We start from the raw sequence: 21,474 nt of genomic DNA, 5'->3' as shown, positions 1-21,474 counted from the left end.
AACCAATTAAGTTCCTAAGGCATCAGACGATCAGCTGGCGGCCCACAAGTCATTGTGTTTAATCATGTACTAATGGTGGTTTCTTGGCAATAATTACAAGATAACAGTGTTTGCAGGCTGTAATCAGAATGATTTCCATAATTAAGACAGCCTTTTCGCAGTGCATTCTGTATCAGACTCCCCCCTCCCCGCCCCACTTTTATCACATTGATGGCAGCAAGCATCAGAGGGCCCTCTTCAAAGAGGGAACAAGCAAGCTCTTAAAAGCTCCCTCTACTAGGACAGGGGGTCACTTCCCTGTGGTTGACGTGGCTAATTAAAGCACGGTGAAGGTGACACTTGGAAGATGTGCTGGAGGTTGCTGGGGGGCCCATGAGTGAAAAGGATTTCAGCTTTTGCCCGCAAAGACTGGGGTTGTTGATGAAAGGCCATAGCTCAGTGGCATAGCAGTTGCTTTGTACCACGTTCAATCTCTGGCATCTCTAGGTAGGGCTCAGAATCTCTCCTGCCTGAAACCTGGAGAGCCACTGGGCCAGTCAGTGTAGGCAGTACAGAGATAGATGGACCATTGGTCTTGTTGGAGAAATATTGGGGTTGGTCCACAAAACTGCAGACAAGGAGACATATTCTGGTGCCAACCCTCAACTACTTGTTGGTTGAGGTTGTGTCACACTGGCCTTGCTGTTTGACCGACCGTTGGAGTCTGGGTCTTACTGGCCATCCAATCTGGACCCACAGGGTATTGAACATTGAATCCCAATATTTCCCTAACCATCTGACAGTCTCCTCTGTTCTTAGGATCCTATGTGTGGAATCAGGGCCAGCTTTGTCCTTAGGCAAGCTGAGGTGGCTGCCTCAGGTGGCATAACCCCCAAGGCAGCAGCCAGGCAAGTGCTCCACCTTCCCTTCCACAACTGGCACAGATGCCAGTATCGGCTGAAATCACATCCGAAATCTCACAAGATCTTGAAAACGGGCAAGATCTCACCCAAAATCTGTGCCAAGGCACTGCCACTCCTTCGCCAGTGATGGAGGTGTTAGGGCGGGTGAAGAAATGGTGCCAGCAGCCACAGGTATGGTGGTAGGAACAGCAGGGCAAGGAAAGGCAGCACTTCCCATTTTGCCTCAACTAGCAAAGCAGAACATGCCACCCTTGTGTGGATTACCTACACACTCCAGGGAGGATAAAGTAGAGATGAACAAAAACGGAACGGTTTTCTTGAAAGCTCAGAAAAAGAGCTGTTTTTCTAAAACCCTTTAAAAAATCATTTTCTATTTTCTGAAATTGAATTAAAAAATGGGGTTCGAGTCCCTAGTAAACCTCAAAAACTGACCCTGCCCAACCTTGCCCTGTCTTCTGACCCCTTCCAAGTTCCTCAGCACTGGGGGTTGTAATTATACCCGTCCCGTAGGGATGGGGAGCTGGGGAGAGAAATTGGTTCAGGTCATATTTTAATGAGACTGTATCTGGAACTTTCGCTTCTAGAAACAATATGCAAATCAAAATGCAGCTGAGATTCACACTTCACACAGTTTTGCAGTGCAGTTCTCCAACCAGATTACATGCATGAAAATGCATATTTTAGTGAAAATAACATGCAGAAAATATTAGGGGGAAATGCATACAAACATTTGAATAATAGGAGAGATTCATAGTAAAATGCTAGTAATTTTTTATGAGTGCTCTTCAGAAATGACAAATGGATGTGGAAATGTAGAGAACTGAATTTATGACTGGAAAAATGAGAAATGGAGAGAAACCAAAACTGGCAGATTCCCCCCCATGGTCCCTGGTGCATGTTTCAGGGAGGGGAATAAAACCTCCCAGCCTCCTGCTGCATCCACAACCAGGACAGGTGAGCGGGAAGGCCAGCGATGGAGGGTGCGACTGGGTGGGGGCTGAAATATGAAGCTTCTGCTTCAGCTTGGGGGGAAGAGGTCCCAGAAAAGGGCCATGGAAATCCAGAACTTCAGATTATTTGGAAAATAACTTGACATGTGGTGAAGGGATGAGTATGGTAAGGGATTACTGGGACATGGACTTTGCAGAAATCTCTGCTACTACAGGGCAAGTGATGCCCCCTTGACCTGCCTTTCTATGATCAAGTGGTCAGAGGATACTAAATTCAGGCACTGGTGTTTCTCTTGGTCACAGGTGTGTGCCTGAAGCTCACCAGTCATTAGATGACCCCCTCATTTTCTGAGAAATGCTGACTGGGTGGGAATTGGGAAATTGCACTCTCAGAGCACTTGAGGTATCATAATAAATTTCTAAGGGGTTTTGCCGAAAAGAAAAGGAAAAACCTGGAGAACGACACGTTCAAGACAATTTCAATGCCTTTCTTGGCTTGTGTGAAATGGAATAGATGGCTATTACAACCCTGAGTGGCTCAAGCAAAATTGTTTCATACAAAACAAGACCCCCTAATGTTCATAAAAGGATAAATAACAACTCATAATTGGACTTGCATTCTTTGCTCTGTTTCAATTATCTCTTGTCAAGCATGTACTCTGTGCATTATGTGTATTGCTCTGTAGTGGAGTTTCAAAAAATAATTATTATTGTACATATTATTTTAAAATCCCACACCTCTCCGGTTCCCTTGAAACTCAATCTCATATCATAAGCTAGAGAGTAGAGCTCTAACACTGAACATACGCTTGGGGGCTAAGCCACAGCTGATAGACTCAGGCTCAAATCAGGCCATCGCTGCCTCATGTCAGGATGTTCTAATGCCCTCCAGGGATGCTGAGCATATCACTTTCCAGGTGCATGGATCAAATCTGATTACATCCTTGGCTATGAACCGATATTCAATCTGTCTCTTGGAGGACATGAATTAATTCAAACAATCACAAACTCAAGGGCAAAAAGGTGAACAGTTAAGGTCCAGTTAAGAAAGACATGGGGCCCTGCATCATTAAGCCTATAAAGTCAAGAAAGATACAAGTCAGTGATATCAAGTATCAACAACCACTACCCAAGTCACGTCGGCGGAGGACAAGGGCAAACAGCTGGAGACGGTAAATGGCTGCAAGGATACTGGGCGACTTAGTTCCTCTCTCCCATTTAGAGTCATTTTCTCACTCAAACTAACCTCACAGGCCGTTGTGGGGATGAAATGGAATGGCTTCCCATATATGCCAGCTTACTCTCCTTTCTCTTCCTCCAAGAGGAAATGACTGAGAAAATGACTCCAATTGCTACACCAGGAGTATGGAACCTGTGGCTCTCCAGATGTTTCTTTATTTTATCTAAACTTCCCTGGGAGAGAAGGAAGGAAGGAGGGAGGGAGGGAGGGAAGGAAGGAAGGAAGGAAGGAAGGAAGGAAGGAAGGAAGGAAGGAAGGAAATCAAACTAAGTCGTTAGAAGGTTCTTTGTTTCTTTTCCCTGTACAGCCTTGTGTGAATTAATTGAAACAAACAATGAATTTAGTAGTTTATTGTACAAAACTCACATATACGTACATTAGTAACAGATATGGCAACTGCTATTTTTAAGCAGCATTTGAACACGGTTTGGCATGGTGTCTACTGGTTTCAGACATTCACTATTGATTTTCAGATCCCTGTACCACACTTGAATCAGCGCCTGAATGAGCTTCTCCAAAGCTGTACAGTCTACAGCACGGAGGCGACTTTTGCATATAGCCCACAAATCCCACAAATTCTTTTCTCCACTGGTCTTTCATCCATTCCTTGTACTTTTTTGCCCATGCATACCACTTTTCTTTCATTTTTTTGGTTAAAAGCTGTTTATTGACAGGTCTTCTGGCTTTTTGTCCAACTGCAATAAGGCGCCTGCGAACTGTAGAGGAACTGATTTGGATTCCTTTCTCCTTCCAATCCATATCCGGTGCATCACTCATCATGCGGGGATCCTTTTTGCTTTGTCGAAGCACGAAAGCATCATCTCTAGGAGTTGTTTTCTTCTTACAATCACACTTTAATTTATGTTTGGGAGAAACCGATCTGGTTTCCTGCTTCAACTTGATGACACAGCTGACAGTTGCTAAACTCACACCAAGCACTGAAGTAATCTCTCAATATGTCTTAGCTGTGCGTTCATGCAGAGGTACGATCTTCGTACGTTTCCTAGGTGTCACATCCATCTCGAACGGCGGTTGAATCAAAAGCTGATGAAATACTGTAGCTGATAATAATAATAATAATAATAATAATAATAATAATAATAATAATAATAATAATAATATTTTATTATTTATACCCCGCCCATCTGGCTGGGCCTCCCCAGCCACTCTGGGCGGCTTCCCAAAAAATATTAAAATACTGTAATACATCAAACATTAAAAGCTTCCCTAAACAGGGCTGCCTTCAGATGTCTTCTAAAAGTCTGGTAGTTGTTGTTCTCTTTGACATCTGGTGGGAGGGCGTTCCACAGGGAGGGCGCCACTACCGAGAAAGCCCTCTGCCTGGTTCCCTGTAACTTGGCCTTCAGATATACTGGACCGAGGCCATTTAGGGCTTTAAAGGTCAGCACCAACACTTTGAATTGTGCTCGGAAACGTACTGGGAGCCAATGTCGGTCTTTCAAGACCGGTGTTATATGGTCTTGGCGGCCACTCCCAGTCACCAGTCTAGCTGCCGCATTCTGGATTAGTTGTAGTATCCTGGTCACCTTCAAAGGTAGCCCCACGTAGAGCGCATTGCAGTTGTCCAAGCGGGAGATAACCAGAGCATGCACCACTCTGGTGAGACAGTCCACAGGCAGATAGGGTCTCAGCCTACGTACCAGATGGAGCTGGTAAACAGCTGCCCTGGACACAGATTTGACCTGTGCCTCCATGGACAGCTGTGAGTCCAAAATGACTCCCAGGCTGCACACCTGGTCCTTCAGGGGCACAGTTACCCCATTCAGGACCAGGGAATCCTCCACACCTGCCGGCCTTCTGTCCCCCAAAAACAGTACTTCTGTCTTGTCAGGATTCAACCTCAATCTGTTAGTCACCATCCATCCTCCAACCGCCTCCAGACACTCACACAGGACCTTCACCGCCTTCACTGGTTCTGATTTAAAAGAGAGGTAGAGCTGGGTATCATCCGCATACTGATGAACACCCAGCCCAAACCTCCTGATGTAATGATTGCATCATACACTACGGCAGTCGGACAGGATTCTACAATCTGATGCAATACAATAGCTGCTGACATAATGATTGCATCATTAAAACGTAAAAAAATGATCAAACTGACTTTTGTCTTTGCTCTGAGTACAGGATTACGAGTAAGATGGAAAACATGCTTTGTTTTAATTAATTCGCACAAGGGTGTAGGTACCTGACTGTTTCCTAAGATTAGTTTAAACTACAACTTCTTAGTAATCAATGTATCTGAAGTAGGTTTGCCACTCTGCTCTGGAAAACTGACCTTATTCCCAGAATCCTTTATGGAAAAATCTATACTCTTCTGATCCACAAAGGGACTAAAAGGTAGAACTTTAAGTAAGTCCTCTATATTGCTATAGACCACTAGCACCATCTAGAGTGTTTAGGACTCTGGACCTCTGCTGGGAACAAATATCTTTGGTTTTATCTCCAATCCACTTTCCCAGTTTAGTCCCTCTTTTTCTCCCCCCCCCCTTTGAAGTAGCCCAGCTATCTTTTTTGTAAAGGAAGTTGAAAACTATTAAGAAGGTGGAATGATCCTCTAAGTAAATTTCTGATTGGTTACTGTGATTCCACTTACATGGAACTTGGTTTGGCATTGTTCCAGCCCCTTTCCATCTGAGGTGGGAGGCCAGCTTTCATTGGCTTCAAATTCCCATAAATGTGTGGGGTATTGCTCCAGTGCTTGGTCCTCTATGGGGAACCACATGCTCTGAGACAATTTTTCAACCGGGAAAGGACACTTTCAGCTGGGGTTATGTTTTTTCCAATCCTGTTGGCTGAATCAGCTATCGCAACTCTGAGTTGGAGCAGAAGAATTGCTGGAGCCTACTTCTGCCATAAACTGGACCACTTCTTCTTCTTTTTCAACGTGGAAAAGTGAGCGAGGGATACCAACTCACCAAATACCTCCTTGCATTAACAATGAGTAAGGCGACAGGATGTAGACTTTTGTTGGCACGTCTAGACCCTGGGTGGAAAGAACTTTGGGATATCCTTGTCTATGCTACATTTTTTTGTTGCTGGCATTGCCAATTTGAATAAATACGGTAGTTTAACCATCACTCAAGTGTGTATGGCGGGTGCGGGGAGAGACAGCTACCTTGTCATTCAAGTTGGGCTTCTGGTGGAGGCTCAAATAAGAACCAAATATAACAGAAATAAAATATAGACATGCCCCCCCAACGTCTTTTTATTCTACAATTTTATTATCTCTGTACACTGCTTGGAAAATTTCATACATGAAGCAGTATATAGAATCATAGAATCATAGAATCATAGAATCATAGAATCATAGAATCATAGAGTTGGAAGAGACCACAAGGGCCATCGAGTCCAACCCCCTGCCAAGCAGGAAACACCATCAGAGCACTCCTGACATATGGTTGTCAAGCCTCTGCTTAAAGACCTCCAAAGTAGGAGACTCCACCACACTCCTTGGCAGCAAATTCCACTGTCGAACAGCTCTTACTGTCAGGAAGTTCTTCCTAATGTTTAGGTGGAATCTTCTTTCTTGTAGTTTGGATCCATTGCTCCGTGTCCGCTTCTCTGGAGCAGCAGAAAACAACCTTTCTCCCTCCTCTATGTGACATCCTTTGATATATTTGAACATGGCTATCATATCACCCCTTAACCTCCTCTTCTCCAGGCTAAACATGCCCAGCTCCCTTAGCCGTTCCTCATAAGGCATCGTTTCCAGGCCTTTGACCATTTTGGTTGCCCTCCTCTGGACACGTTCCAGTTTGTCAGTGTCCTTCTTGAATTGTGGTGCCCAGAACTGGACACAGTACTCCAGGTGTGGTCTGACCAGAGCAGAATACAGTGGCACGATTACTTCCCTTGATCTAGATGCTATACTCCTATTGATGCAGCCCAGAATTGCATTGGCTTTTTTAGCTGCCACGTCACACTGTTGGCTCATGTCAAGTTTGTGGTCAACCAAGACTCCTAGATCCTTTTCACATGTACTGCTCTCAAGCCAGGTGTCACCCATCTTGTATTTGTGCCTCTCATTTTTTTTGCCCAAGTGCAATACTTTACATTTCTCCCTGTTAAAATTCATCTTGTTTGTTTTGGCCCAGTTCTCTAATCTGTCAAGGTCGTTTTGAAGTGTGATCCTGTCCTCTGGGGTGTTAGCCACCCCTCCCAGTTTGGTGTCATCTGCAAATTTGATCAGGATGCCCTTGAGTCCATCATCCAAGTCGTTGATAAAGATGTTGAATAAGACTGGGCCCAAGACAGAACCCTGTGGCACCCCACTAGTCACTCTTCTCCAGGATGAAGAGGAACCATTGATGAGCACCCTTTGGGTTCGGTCAGTCAGCCAGTTACAAATCCACTGAGTGGTAGCATAGTCAAGACCGCATTTTACCAGCTTCTTTACAAGAATATCATGGGGCACCTTGTCAAATGCCTTGCTGAAATCAAGGTAGGCTACATCCACTGCGTTCCCTTCATCTACCAGGCTTGTAATTCTGTCAAAAAACGAGATCAGGTTAGTCTGACATGACTTATTTTTCAGAAATCCATGCTGACTATTGGTGATCACAGCATTCCTTTCTAGGTGCTCACAGACTGTTTGCTTAATGATCTGTTCCAGAATCTTCCCTGCTATTGATGTCAGACTGACTGGGCGGTAATTATTTGGGTCCTCTCTTTTCCCCTTTTTGAAAATAGGGACAACATTTGCCCTCCTCCAGTCTGCCGGGACTTCGCCTGTTCTCCAGGAATTCTCAAAGATGACTGCCAGTGGTTCTGAGATCACATCTGCCAGTTCTTTTAATACTCTTGGATGCAGTTCATCTGGCCCTGGAGACTTGAATACATCTAAACTAGCCAAATATTCTTGTACTATCTCCTTAGTTATTCTGGGCTGTGTTTCCTTTGCTGAATCATTTCCTCCAAATTCTTCAGGTCGGGCATTGTTTTCTTTATCGGAGAAGACTGAGGCAAAGAAGGCATTGAGGAGTTCAGCCCTTTCTGTGTCCCCTGTTTGCATTTCACCATCTTCTCCTCTGAGTGACCCCACTGTTTCTTTGTTCTTCTTTTGCTACGAACATACCCATAAAAGCCTTTTTTGTTGCTTTTAACCTCTCTAGCAAGCCTAGAGAGGTTAAATAAGGTTAAATATAAGTGTTGTTCATGTAAATAAAAAAACTTTTTTTGCTTTTTTAAAAAAGGGGGGAGGGGGACAGATCTGGGACCCAACACAAAAGTCTCACTGTTTATCAGTGTCCCAGATTCCACTCCTGAACTCCAGGAAACCCTGGGTCGAAAGGTAGCTCTGCTGCACATTTGATGAGAATAAATGCAGCCCAGCCAGGAAGGCAAAACATTTAAAAATGCATTTCCAATTTAAGAAGCTGAGGCGTGACGGTCTCATTTCTCTCCCAGCTTCTCATTACAGAAATGGAGAAGAAGAAGAAAAGACAACCCACTCCGAAATTGAATGTAACAGGCAATATGATGTGAAGGCAGTCCACACGGTCAGCAACAAATTCAGCTAACAGTCATTTAAATTTTAAAGTGTGTGTGTGTGTGTGTTCGAGCTCAGTAAAAGACTGTTATGGAGAGAATTGACTGGAATATTGTTTTTATTTGTTTTGTTTTGTTTTGTTTTGTTTTTGAGGGGCGTGGATGCAGCTTTCCCTGTGTTAAAAGTTGAGCTGAACACCCCATCTTTATATAACGGAATGCAACAACTTTGTATGGATCTACACAAGCCCTGCATTGGCCACACAAAGCCTTTGTTGGATGCCCTGGCAAGTCTAGCAGTTCCCATCAGCCCATCAGTATGGGTGGCAGGCCAGGAACCGTAGCTCCCAAAATCTGGTTGGGGAAGGCTTGTCTAGCAGTTAGAGCAACACAACTGTCAGTGGATTCAGCTGCTATTTGTGGGCCTCTTTGCAGTTTGCTTTCATTTCTCTCCCCCGGGACCCCTTCACAGCAGAAAGGAAATGCTAAAGCTTTTCCCAAGCTCCCCGCAGTCCCCCAGAGTGTGGAAAACAACAACAGGCTTCTCCTCCTGACTACATGCGTGTTTATTAGAATGTGTTCAGATTTTCTAATGAATGTGTATAGGGTGGGAGCACAGGCAGACCCTCACTCCCCCCCCCATATACACAGGCTCTGGAATATAATATTTCAGGCTGCAGGTGGGGTGCATATTTGAAAACTCCACAATTAAAATTAAAGGACTAGCACGTCAGGAGGAAAGGTGGGCTGGTCCTATCTCCCGCACTTGATGATTTTCATTCTGCAGGGAATTTTTCAGTGAGATAAGATTCCATAACTAGACACACATCCCTCCCCCACCCACAGCCTACGGACGAATATGGTTGATATAGAATGACTTTGGGTATTTGAATATTCCAATTACTTTCCCTTGGTGTAATAGGGCTGTTGTTTTGTTTAACCATTATGTCTGTGGTATATACAGTTTTAGTTGCTACCTTCCACGCATTCACTTACCTGTAGCTTATTTGCTTTCATGCCTGTATTTGTTCAACAGTCATTTATCATTGTATATGGACTGTGTATGTCATCAGATCCTGTTTGATAACACTGTGTTTTGCAGAATTTTGTACATTATTATTTTTTTTGAAAATTTATAACAACAACGTCTAGCTCAGGCCCTGAGACATGGATACAATGATGTCCTGATAAGTCTTTGAGCATTGGTATGCATTACAATGGCATTCCCCCCCCCCCTTCTTTTCCTTTTGGTTGTTCCAGGAAAAGAAAAGAAACAGGGCTCTTTTTGTATTTCTATGTGGGAAGCAGGAAGCAATTATTTTGCCTGGTTTCCCAGAAAGAGGACCATTGCATCCACAGCCCCTTCGGTCAAAACATGTCTGAACATGAAGTGGATGGAGTGTGGGGCTTCTGCCAATGCAAACTGCAGCCTGCCACCCGCCCTGGAACACCCCCCTGCTGGTAAATGCTCACAACTGGGTGCCTTTAATTACAGAACACTTCAGCATCCCCAGTTCCTATGGCTTTCAAGACAGAGTACAGAAGTAATTAATAATCATGAGCACGCACACACGCACACACAAGAAGAAGAAAGGAATTGGAAGAAAACTGTAATCCAGGGCAGGAAGATCACTCCCAACAGACTGTTAATCCATTGGGCTCTGTACTAGAGGTGATGGGGCCACATGTTCCTTAGGGGCCTAGATCTGCTAGGCCTCCCAACTGTCACCAGTCTGCTGCCTGAGGCAACTGCCTCACCAAGGCTAATGTGTGGGCTGGTCCTGCCTCCTTTCTTTGGTTAAATGTTCCTCGATCTTTTCCAGACAAAATAAAAAATAATAATTGTCCAGTAGCCCAGAACAAACTTAGTTCTCTAAGGTGCTACTGGACAATATTTTACTTATTTTGACTGCGTCAGACGAACACGGCTACCTACCTGAATCTTTTCCAGACAGATTGTGCAACTCTGGAAGAAGAGAGACTCCCAGTGCTTTGTATGGAAGTTTACTCAGAGTAAAGTCCCACACACTGTGTACAACCTTCAAGTAATTAATGTTCCTCCTAACATGAGCCTGGGTGAGAGGGTGGATGCCATTCCAGAGCTTGAAAGCTCTCAACGCTCCACAACATGCCTTTCTCGTGGCCCATTTCAGCTCCGTGCTGAATGAGTCTGATGCCTAAGTTCAGTCAGCAGCTGCAAATCCAAGAATGAAAAGGGAAACCTCACAGACGAGGGCAGTGGAAGATATCAGCTGGGTCCTTTTGCATCCTAGGATATCCCTGCAATATCAAGGTTTGGCGAGTCCCATTTGGTCTGCACCAGCGAAGTGACTCAAGCCAAGCTAAGACATGCACTGGCAAAGGGAAAGGAAGAAAGACATCGAGACCTGGGCAGCTACTTTAATTAAAACATAATCTTTCTTAATCTGCTCAGGCACTGTCCTTCCAAATCACTGCCTTGTAAAAGTTGTGGGGAAAGCTCTTTAATCATATCAGCTCGGTAGCCTTCCATGAGCTGGGGACTCTGAAGATTGGGCCAGGCCTCCAAAGGGTAAGCTTTGCATTTTCATTAATCATAAGCTTGTGGAAGGGTTTTCTCCTACTCCTTCTTCCTCTGCCATGCATTTTGTTAAGCCTGGAAGGGTCTATGAACACAAAGATCCTCCCAGGCATCTGAAGTGGATTCCTTAAGTTAATTCTGCATTGCATGAAGGAGGACATGCTTTGGTCTCTCTTGAAGCTGCAGGCAGTCAGTGTCATCAAGTGATCTCTCCCATCCTCCATACTAGTTATGGTATCAAAGGTCCAGAAAAGGAAAACCGAAATCATCAACAGGCTGGGGTGACTCCCCCACAGACAAAGGTTGCAGCAAGTGGCGCTTTTTAAGAGGTGACACAATGTAAGTTTATAAAATTATGAATGGCATGGAGAAAGTATATAGGCTAAAGCCCCCAATATAACACTAGAACTCATGGGCATCCAATGTCAGATAAAAGAAAGGACTTCTTCATGCAACACCTTGGTTAAACTATGAAATACTCTGCGACAAGATGTAGTGGTGGCCACCAACTTGAATGGCCTTAAAAGAGAACTGGATGAATTCATGGAGGATAAAAATATCAATAGCTGCTTGGCACGATGGCTGTGCTTAGGAATACGAGTTGCTGGAAGCCACGAGAAAGCTCTTGTGCTTGCGTTCTGCTCGCAAATTTTCTGCAGGATGCTGGACTAGATGTTCTTATCATGAAGTGGGAGTTGGGAGGGAGAGAAGAAATCTCTCCAATTCCTCTGGCCCATGTGCAATTTTATCAATGTCAATCAGGTTCCCCCTTAATCCTTTTCCTGCCTTCTTCTTAAGCAAAATGCTCCAAAGCATTTTGCCTTTCTTCATAAGGATCCAGTGCCTTGATCTGTTTTGTTTCAGCTTTACTGAGGACACTGGGGAAAAAGAGTCATGTCTTATAGCAGAGGTTGCCAAGAGACCCGATGCTGCTGGACTGCAACTCACATCATCCCTCATGGTGGCTGAGGCTGATGGGAGTTGGAGTCCAACAGTACCTGAAGAGCTATAGGTTAACCACCCATTGGACAATTTATTCATTTATAAATGGTAGCTTATGATAGGCTGATGAACAGAAGGTGGAATAGTCAAATACATAAGCTAAATAATCAAAAATATTTCCAATCTCATTTCTGTATAGCTCATTCCAATAATCCTCCAAACAGTTCCATCTCTCTGCAGCTATTGAAATCCATTTCATGCCTTCTCTTTCCTGAATTGCATCTGTTAGTTTATCCATCATTGCCAGTTCAACACGTTTCATTAGCCATTCCCAAACGGGTGGTAAATTCCGGTCCTTCCATTTCCTTGCCTGCATGATTTTTGCAGCCATTAATAAGATAAAACTAAAAATCTTACAGTCTTCTCCACCTCGTTTCTTTCCAATGACATTGAACAGGACCAGCAAAAAAAAAGTAGCTGCTATTGTAATGTCCACGATGTCTGGCATACATTGAAAAATCCGACAGTCCGACAGCCCCACCACATATGACGAAAGTGAGCACAATCAGCTTGGCACTCTCAGCATTTAAAATAATTAGCCCTGTAGAGTCTATTTAATCTTTCTAGTGCTATGTGTTAGGTACCATCTGAAGAGCAATTTATATTGTTCCTCTTTTATGGATACACTATATGACAGCTTGTCAAACTGGTTCCACACTTATCTCCAAAATTGCTCCGTTGCATCCCTGCCTAATTCTCTTCCTCATCTCATTCTACACACTATTTACTTTCACATTTTTGTTTATTTATGTTTATCCCGTTGCATATGTATATCCCACCTTTCTTCCACCCCAACACCCAAGGCGGTGTAAATGTGGCTCCCATACAGCCTCTCATCCAAGCACTGACCAGACCCAGAGCTGCTCAGTCTCCGTAAAATGATATCATCTGCACAGAGCCTTCACTGCCTGCTCTGGCTCTGTGAGGCCTCATCATCTGCCACCTGATCCTTTTGCTTGCAATGCCAAATACTGAACCAGGACCTTCTATACTGAAAGCACAGGCTCCACCTGTGGGTTACATCTCAATAGGCTAAGTAGCTTCAGATCCATACAAACGTTTGGGGTTGTCACAACACCTAGGTGGTGGCCGCCACCCTCCTTAGGCCCTGCTTATGAACTCCCAACAACATCTAGCTGTCCACTGTTAGAAGCAGAAAGCTGGGCTAGACGTATCTGTAGCCTGAAACAGCAAAGACATTCTTATGTTCATCGGCTGGACTGTTTGTGTATGTCTTTCCCACTTTGATATACTGTGCTACTGAAAGCAGGTCTCCGATTTAAAGACCTGTCCATAACCCACGCGGTGTCAACATTTGAGAATCTTTGAGCAGCAATCTAATCTGAAAGTGGGAGAATTTCAGGGGCACTCGTACACCTTGCTCCCTTCCCCCATTTTACTAGTGCTCTGTTCACTCAACCAGTCTGATCTTGGTCTTTTTATTTTTCATGCCACACAAACTCTTATGCTTTGCAGTTCCTCTTTGGAAAGCAAACAGTGCCCCCTGGTGAAAGAAAGAAAGAAAGAAAGAAAGAAAGAAAGAAAGAAAGAAAGAAAGAAAGAAAGAAAGAAAGAAAGAAAGAAAAAGAGAGAGAGAGAAACCAATGACGGCAAACATTAAAACTTGTCTGTTTGGGGCTGGGCTGTAGTGCAGGAGCAGAACCTATTCTTTTCTTGCAGATGGTCTGAGATTCAAACCATGCCCCTCTGTTCAGGATGATATGGGAAAGAATCCTGCTGGAAACTCTGCAAATTGCTGCCTGTCAGTGTAGAAAATATTGAACTAGATGGGCAAATGATTTGATTTGGTATAGGACAGCTTTCTGTGTTCTAGCTAGGAGTAGATCAGCAACTTCCTCTTCTAACAAGCTTCCACAGCAGCATAGAGGCTGAGGCACCAGGCTCTGGCTGCCAGAGTCCCTAAGTTTGAATACCTTCTGCTGTGCTCAGGTCTTTCTTTTGGGCTTCTCATAGACACCAAATTGAGAAGAAACTATTGGGCTAGATGGGTCTCTGGCCTGATGCAACAGCCAGGCTCATCTTATGCTCCTACAGTTACTCTGCCAAGTGCATCACACACCAAAGCCTTATTCGTACACTCAGGTTGTAAGCACAATCTTCATGCAAGCGAGAGAGGGAAGGAAGGAACAGTGCCCCTCTGGCATGTACCTTTCCCGCTTTTCATCCCCAGCCTCCACAAATGACGGCAAGCTTGAAGCAGAGAGCCTCCTGAACCACTTGGTAGTCCTGAACAGTAAGCAGAAGGTTAATATTTGAAACAAACAGACAAATGACGACAACTGCACATCCGAACTGATTGCCCTAACAGGCTGAAAGTGCCAATTTAAAATCACCATTCTATAGCAGCAAAAGTGGGGAGGCACTTTCTGAGGAAAGGTTGGCAAGATGCAGCATCACAGGCCTCTCCCCTTTGCCCCTTCTTCTCTATGGGCTCCGTGAGATGACCTGTATACTGAGTGTTCATTCCAAGGTTAGATGCTGCCTGGTATTTGTTGAATAGTCTTTCTTCTTCATTGCTGGGTCATTATATGACAATGAGCATTCATCCTGATTTGGCTTTGGGGTGTTTGTGTGTCTTCTTGTGAATCATCCATTTACCCCAGACTTCTCCATGCATTTTCCTGTCACTTCCCTAACTTCAAAAAGTCCCTTTTTTTTTTTTAAGCGAATTGCACAAACTTAAATTGATGGTCTGTGCTGAGTCCCTCGCACAAAACACTGACGGTCTGCAGGCATCCTATAAATGTTTTTGCCACAATGGGAAACAAAAAGTGGTGCTCCAAGCATTGTCTGGGGCTATTTCACCCCACAATGTCTCTGCAGAAAAGCAGTGACAATGCAGCATCCGGTCAGGTACATTTGGGGGGTTTTTGCAGCTGGGGGGCAGGGGCGGACCCTGGTTGCCCTCAGTGGAACCCTTGGCGGGGAAAAAAGTTGGGGGTGGAGATAAACGTAAAGGCACCCCTGACCATTAGGTCCAGTCATGGCCGACTCTGGGGTTGCGACGCTCTTCTCGCTCTATAGGCCGAGGGAGCCGGCGTTTGTCCGCAGACAGCTTCTGGGTCATGTGGCCAGCATGACTAAGCCACTTCTGGCGAACCAGAGCAGCGCACAGAAACACCGTTTACCTTCCCGCCGGAGTGGTACCTATTGATCTACTTGCACTTTGACGTGCTCTCAAACTACTAGGTGGGCAAGAGCAGGAACCGAGCAATGGGAGCTCACCCCATCGCGGAGTTTGAACCGCCGACCTTCTGATTGGCAAGTCCTAGGCCCTGTGGTTTAACCCACAGTGCCACCCGTGTCCTGAGCGGTGGAGAGCATGTCCATCAAAAAATTCAGCCTCCAGCCTCTGAAATGGCCAGCCCACCAAAGATTGTGGGTTTCTCTCCCCACAAAATTTTTGTTGTTCCTCACCCCAGGGAATGTGCCCAAAAGAAAAGAAATCAACTCAGAACTTTCAGCACAGCATTATCTTACACTGAGCTGCTATATAAATTATAATGTGCAATTTATTAAGCTAACTATGGAACTCGTTTTTCTTTCCGAATCAGTAGACTTGTTAAGCAGGTGGTTGGGGCTGACTTGGGTTATATTCCCACGTCTTCTGTTTAGCTGCCTCTGGCCACATTAATTAATATTCATAGCACTTCATTCTAAGTGTCCAATACAATTAAAGCACCAGCAGGTCTTTGTTTAATTTTTTTTTAATAAAAAAAATTGGCTAACTCTCTTTTGATTTACCCTGAGGACTGAGATGACAAAGATGACAGGACTGTTTCTTATCCTCCTTGTGCCAATGATTTATTGTTATTTGGGCTGAAGTTTGGCCAGTTGCCTGGCCTTTTATTCCTGCAGAAACACTCTGATTTCAATCTCTCTCTCCCCCCGCCCGGCCCCCACTGCTTTCATGGCATCCAATCTTCTATTTATACAATGAATATTTATGAAGGCCCTTAATGAAAAAGATGGAGCATGCGAGGGGGAAGAGGAGGGAGGGGGAAGAGGGTTTTCGTTCATTTTTTCCATTTGTCAGATGCATCGTGGAGCCTTGTTAGTATGCAAGAGGCTTAATTTCTTGATTAAATTTCATCTTACAAATATAATATTGGAAATTAACTTCCACCTATTTTGCCCAACTTGAGGTGGGTGGCAGAGAATCAAGGAAGTGGTCCCCTGGGCGTCACATGACAGGACTCACCAGTGATGGTACACGCCCATGTCGCTATACTGGCTGGTCTCGCAACAACTTCTTCTTTATTAGCCCCTCTCCAATCCCCACAGAAGCTAATGATACCTGGACTTGTACTCTGTAAAAGGGCACAATGCAATAGCGATGAGAAATCTGTGGTGGTTTTATTATGCATTCAGACTCTCCTACCAAACCCTATGATTGGTGAGACATGCAAGCTGGCATATGGCTTCCATACTGAAAGAAGGGCACTGCCTATTGTAGTCTGTGGTAGCGGTTTTGTCCTTCAAAACTGTACATCAGGAGTAGCGAAATCTTTGAAGCCAATGAGCACACTTGGAATTTTGAGGAAGTTCTATCAGCACCAGCCACAAAATGGCTGCCACAGGGTGTGGCATAACTGGAAATGGTTGCCATGGCACCATTTCTTATTCTGGTTTTTGTTCTAAAATAAAGAAATGGAAGAATAAATTTCTTCCCCGCAAATAAAAGTAATGTCACTACAAATGCTCTTGTAGAGGACAGCTGTGAACATTTATGATGGTCTTATACACAGAGCCTCAAGTTCAAGAAGTGCTTGGAATTCCTATTTTAAATAACCTGGACAGTTCTGCTGTTCAGGACCTTGGAGAGTTCAAGAACACTGCCATTCCCTACAACCACATCCTCCTGCTTTGAAAGTTGAATTGTAAGATTTCAAATTCGTAGATCTTACAGCTAAATTGGTTATCAGATATATGAAGTGTTAGCCTCAATTAATTGTTTTTTAAAAGTGGATAAATTGTCAAATGAGAATGACACAGGGCTTCAGAGTTTGGGTAGGGGAATTTCAAGTTTTGGTTAAAAATTCAGTGACAAACTACAGAGAAAACAGCCTTGTGTCGCCTTAACAACTAACAGATTTATTGTGACATAAGCTTTTGTGAACCAGCTTTCACAAAAGCATGGAACACTACCCTTGGCCAAGTATTCTTAAAAGACTGGGATAACTTTCTAACATACTCAAAATAAAAAAATTCCTTGCACACGAAAGCTCATACCAAGAACTAACTTAGTTGGTCTTTAAGGTGCTACTGGAAGGATTTTTTTTATTTTGACTATGGCAGACCAACACGGCTACCTATCTGTTTCTAACATATTTGAGAGACCACTGTAAACAGGAATACAATGACACTTGTAAAGTAACATGAATTTAGGACACTATGATTATATAATAGATAGATTACAGTAAAAGATGAAGGAATAAAATTTAGAATTGGAACCCATGGAGGGAAGGAAGGAGGTCTGAAGGTTCAAAAGAACTTTTTTTCGAATGTTGAAAATGTTGTGTTTGTTATGTATAACTTTTGTGTAAAACCAATAAAAAAGTGTGTGTGTGTGTGTGTGTGTGTGTGCGTGTGTGATCTGATAACTGATTGTGATGCTTCATGCATCTCACAAAGGGACTCCAGCCCATGAAAGCTTATGCCACCAAAAAATGGTTGGTCTTCACAGCATTTCATGACTCTCCATTGTCCAGTATGGTTCTCCCCTAGAATAAATGATGTAGCTAAAGCCCTAGCATTAAAATCTGAGATTCATCCCTGCACACACACACCAAACACATTTCAGGACTGGAATTTGAATCAAATTTGGAAAGTTAGCTACATTTCAAGCCCTTCCACAAAATTTGGACAATATGGTATCTAAAGGATCACAGAGCCAGGTTGGTCCTCCAAAGTAATCCATTTTATCCCCTGAACAGGAGCAAGATCCAGTAAATAAATCATGAGGATGATTAATTAGCCACAAAAGATAATTATTGAAACACACACTAATGAAAAGCAAATTTTTACAAGTCTATTAAACCCAGAGAAGCTATTAAGTTAATTGGCATTCATTCTTCATTTTATTGTCTTGTTTGACTAGCTATTTTTTGTGGAGGGAAAAAAATAATGATTTTTAATTAGTACTTATAAAATAACATTATTTTACAAAGATTTACAGCTTTGGAGAGATGATTCGGGGTGACTCTGATAAATAATCAACCAAAAATTGTATCTCATAAAAAGTACAATAATAATGCAAGTAGAAATGAGGACAAATTTGGAGACTTCAATCCTTCCATGCAAATGCAATATAATGTGACAAAAAGTTAACAAGTTAGAGATTTAGAAGGAAAGGGGTTGAAAGAGTACAGGGGGCCCAGTGAATCAATGAAATAATTAAAGAATTATCAAGGGATCAATTGATAAGCATGTTCTTAAATTCTTCTGATAGCAAGCTTTGCTGTGCTATTTACACATAGTGAGATGAAGAAAAAATTGTATGGGTAGGGAATGATCAAAGACTACATTTTGAAAAATCAAATGCTACTTTTTAAGAAAATTCATTCATGCAATAATTCCAAATTTTTCCCAATGTGGAACTATTCCACACAAACACCAACAGAGAGAAGTCACCCTGTGTACTCTACAGAAGCTTTCTCCCAAAATGATGCCTTCAATTTTTGGACTACATCTTCCATGAGCCCCAGCCAGGACAGCCAGGATGTCTAGGACTGATGGGAATTGTAGTCCAAAACATCTGAGGAAACTGGATTAGGGAAGGCTGCTCTACAGAGTCAACAAATTATAATATGATTTGGAGTCAAGATAAATTATAAAATCCCCTCCCCCTTGCTTTTGGAACCATTGACAACATCCATCTAGACAAAACACACACTTATTTTCATGGCAGTGAGATGGGGTCAACAATTACCTCTACGTATTTAAAAGAGGAACAGTCATTTAGTGAGGTTTCATGTGCAATTTCGATCCAAGCTATTAAGACAAGTTTTGCATCTCTGCGAGTCTCCATGGGCACCTTTTAATTCACCTCGATTCTGGCTACTCACAGTGGCCAAGTTTTGTCTTCTCAACAGCAATGGACTGTTGCCCAAGCAATACAGAGCCTCTCCACTCTGTAAGAGCTTTTGATTGGCTGTTCCCCGTCTCTTTGCTCTCAAGTCCTGGTGTGTTTGGTCCCTCAATGCCAGTGGTGGAGCTTTTGCCAGCTCGATGCAACGGAACTTTTCCCCGACCACATTTAGTACGAAGGTCCTTTGACAGCACCTGGTTCAGTCAGGCGGGCTGAAGCATAGGCCGAGGCTCCTAGGCAAGCGGCTGCCTCACAGAGCCCAGGAGAACCAGGAGGGCCAGGTAAACCAGGCCGCCCAGCTTCTCCTGGAACACCTGGGGTGCCTCGCTCTCCCTCTTTGCCATTTGTGGCTTGGCCAGGGTGTCCTGGAAGACCTAGAAGAATGAAAAGAGGCATGGATAGTTCATGCTTGTGCATCTTTTGTGGGCAAAAAGTAGGTCAGGACCTACTGGTAGGTCTCTGGCTGATTTGCAATAGATCACCAAGCGTTTCTGGCACACAACAATTGAATGATCACAACAACTTTTGTTTGCTGAAACAAAGACAGATTTTTGTGTGATAGAACTGTGATCTCAGTTCTACTACTGAGAACAATTTCCTGGGGTGCCCTCATCCACTGCCACTGCCCCTTTCTATGACACTATTTTGCATTTGGCTCCAGTTGGTGGACCTCCAGGTTCTGGGAGGAAAGCAAAGGAGATTCCCATGTGGCCATGCTGGCTGGGGGTGATGGGAGCTCGAGCCCAACACCTGGTGGGACAGAGTTTTCCCACACCTGTAACAGTCTTACACACACACCCTTCAGGCAGCCAAGTGCATTGCTTCAAGTGTGAAGCACACAATTAACATTTCTCTTCTCCTCTCTGCTGCCATTCCATGCTTCATAGCTGATTCCACATTCTTGGTATGATAAAGCAAACAGAAAAACCCAGACCAGGTTACCAATCGTAAAAGAAAAAGGAGGCGAAATAGTTCCATCATGACTGTAAGAATAAAATGGTGTTTGCTTTTGCTAGTCTGGTGCTAAACACCTTTACCATAAGCACCATGGAAATGCATAATGTACTTCAAAATAAAAATATTGAAAAGATCATCTGTAGCCATGGACATGCCCAGTTGGCTGCCCCCTGACTATAAAAGGTTTCTAAAAGAAATGAGAACAAAAAGATGTCACAGCAAACGGGGTCAGCCCTGGCATACCCATGGCAGCCTGGATTCTGATGCTGGGCCTGTTTACTGTGACCTCTTTATTCTCACGCTCTCTGGGTGGGAATTTTGGGGAGGGGGCTGGGTTGTGGGGTGCCAGCCTGTTGGCAAGACCCTTGACAATGCTGCTCAAAGAGACAGTGGACTGAAAGGTAGGTGTGATAAGTGATCTGGGATCATGCTGAGTGGAAGACCCATGGCCATGGCGCATGTGGTGGGGTAGATCTGTGGGGCCTAAATGGAGCTGGGGCAAGGCAGAGTGGTTGTACCAGTGTCCTGGCCCCAACCTCACTACTGCTTCATTCCCATCCAGGGGCAAAGTGGGCACCAGAAGGCACCTCTGCCACACCACATGTACCACTACTGCCCCAGGCAACTTGTATTGATGTCGTGTGGGAAGTCCCTGACAAGCCCTCTGTTTGTGATTTACCCTTGGTGCCTCTGCAGTCACCTTACCTGGTATTCCTGGTGGCCCTGGCATCCCTTGATGTCCACGGCCGGGCTCTCCCTGCTCCCCTTTCTCGCCCCTCTTTCCTGTAGAATTGGAAGGGGGGAACAGTGAGAGACTTTTAACACTTCATGCACACATCCCTCCAGGACTGACAGCAGAGCAGCTGATTCTGCATTGCTCTTGCTGAAGAAAAGCTCTTATTTAACAAAATTTATATACCACTTGGTTGCAGTTAAAACCTCAAAGTGGCTTACAAAAATTAAAACATTGAACTTATCAGTAAAAGGCAGTTTAAAACAAGTGTTTTGAAGACATTCAACGGTAATTAAAATCAGCAATAAGCTATTGCAAAGGAAACTGACATGATTCAGCTCTCCCCCTCATTGCCAGTTATGCTTAGTTATGCTGCGATTCCACAGAGAAAACCCATAGAATGTGCAGTTACTTCAGAATCTCAGCTTTAAAATTTGAGCAGGTTTCTAGCCCTCATGGCTCAAATCAGCAGGTGACTGGAATCTGATAGGGCTTCAGTGCCCACACATAG

The 21,474-nt window shown here is 43.9% G+C and overlaps 1 protein-coding gene across 1 annotated transcript in view; it reads right to left on the bottom strand.

Moving 5' to 3' along the window:
- Positions 1–19,062: 19,062 nt before the first annotated feature.
- The window catches only part of COL9A2 (collagen type IX alpha 2 chain), a 48,624-nt gene continuing 46,212 nt past the window's right edge, over positions 19,063–21,474 (bottom strand). The window contains exons 31-32 of the mRNA XM_083511605.1: positions 20,936–21,013; positions 19,063–19,647 (exon numbers count right to left, since the gene is read on the bottom strand). Coding sequence (XP_083367731.1) covers positions 19,442–19,647; positions 20,936–21,013 — 284 coding nt within the window. The 3' untranslated portion in view covers positions 19,063–19,441. The remainder of the gene's footprint in view (positions 19,648–20,935; positions 21,014–21,474) is intronic.

The sequence above is a fragment of the Podarcis liolepis genome, assembly GCF_965112155.1.
Source record: "Podarcis liolepis genome assembly, chromosome: 7".
In the NCBI taxonomy this organism is placed as follows: Eukaryota; Metazoa; Chordata; class Lepidosauria; order Squamata; family Lacertidae; genus Podarcis; species Podarcis liolepis.
Note: the sequence above shows the minus strand (reverse complement) of the source record. Positions and strands in the feature narration are given on the sequence as shown.